This window comes from Pteropus vampyrus, unplaced genomic scaffold, assembly GCF_000151845.1.
Source record: "Pteropus vampyrus isolate Shadow unplaced genomic scaffold, Pvam_2.0 Scaffold333, whole genome shotgun sequence".
Lineage (NCBI taxonomy): Eukaryota > Metazoa > Chordata > Mammalia > Chiroptera > Pteropodidae > Pteropus > Pteropus vampyrus.
Genome location: NW_011889114.1, coordinates 697360 through 697990, shown reverse-complemented (window position 1 = coordinate 697990; position 631 = coordinate 697360). Strand labels below are relative to the sequence as shown.

The 631-nt window shown below is 57.2% G+C and overlaps 1 protein-coding gene across 1 annotated transcript in view; it reads left to right on the top strand.

Moving 5' to 3' along the window:
- Positions 1-631, top strand: part of LOC105304213 (DExH-box helicase 34) — a 79603-nt gene that overhangs the window by 45772 nt on the left and 33200 nt on the right. Inside the window, 1 exon segment of the mRNA XM_023522134.1 lies at positions 46-144. Coding sequence (XP_023377902.1) covers positions 46-144 — 99 coding nt within the window.

Below are 631 nucleotides of genomic sequence, written 5' to 3'. Positions count from 1 at the left end.
CTGGGCGTCCTCCGGCGCCTGCTGCCTGAGCGGCCGGACCTCAAGGTCATCCTCATGTCGGCCACCATCAACATCTCGCTCTTCTCCAGCTACTTTGGCGGCGCCCCCGTGGTGCAGGTGCCCGGGAGGCTCTTCCCCATCACGGTCAGTGCGTCCCCACCCCCGTCCTCCCGCCTAGTCTCTGGCCGAACTTGGACCTGTCCCTTCTCTGCTGCTCTGTTTCCCACCCCTTCAAGTAGGGGTCTTTTCTCTCCCTCTGTCTTTTTTAAAGCTGCCATTTCCTGAGCCTTTTCAGTGTGCCGGGAAGAGGGCTAAGAGCCTGTTAGAGGAGACCCAGAAATGTAAAGGGCCAGATAACAAACAAGTGTGTTTCTTCCATATCACGGTCCAGCTGGTCCAGGCCGATGGGCAGCTCAGTTCCATGTAGTCATTCAGGGATCGAGGCTCTTCCGTCTCGTTGCTCTGGCATCTCGTCAGGGAGAGTTTCTCACTCTCAGCATTGCTGGCGTTTCGGACAGGATAATTCTTAGTCGTGGGACTGCCCTGTGTGTCGTGGATGTTTAGCAGCGTCCCTGTCCGCCAGTGGCATCTTCCTCCCCCAGGTGTGACAAGCAGATATCTCTCCAGATGT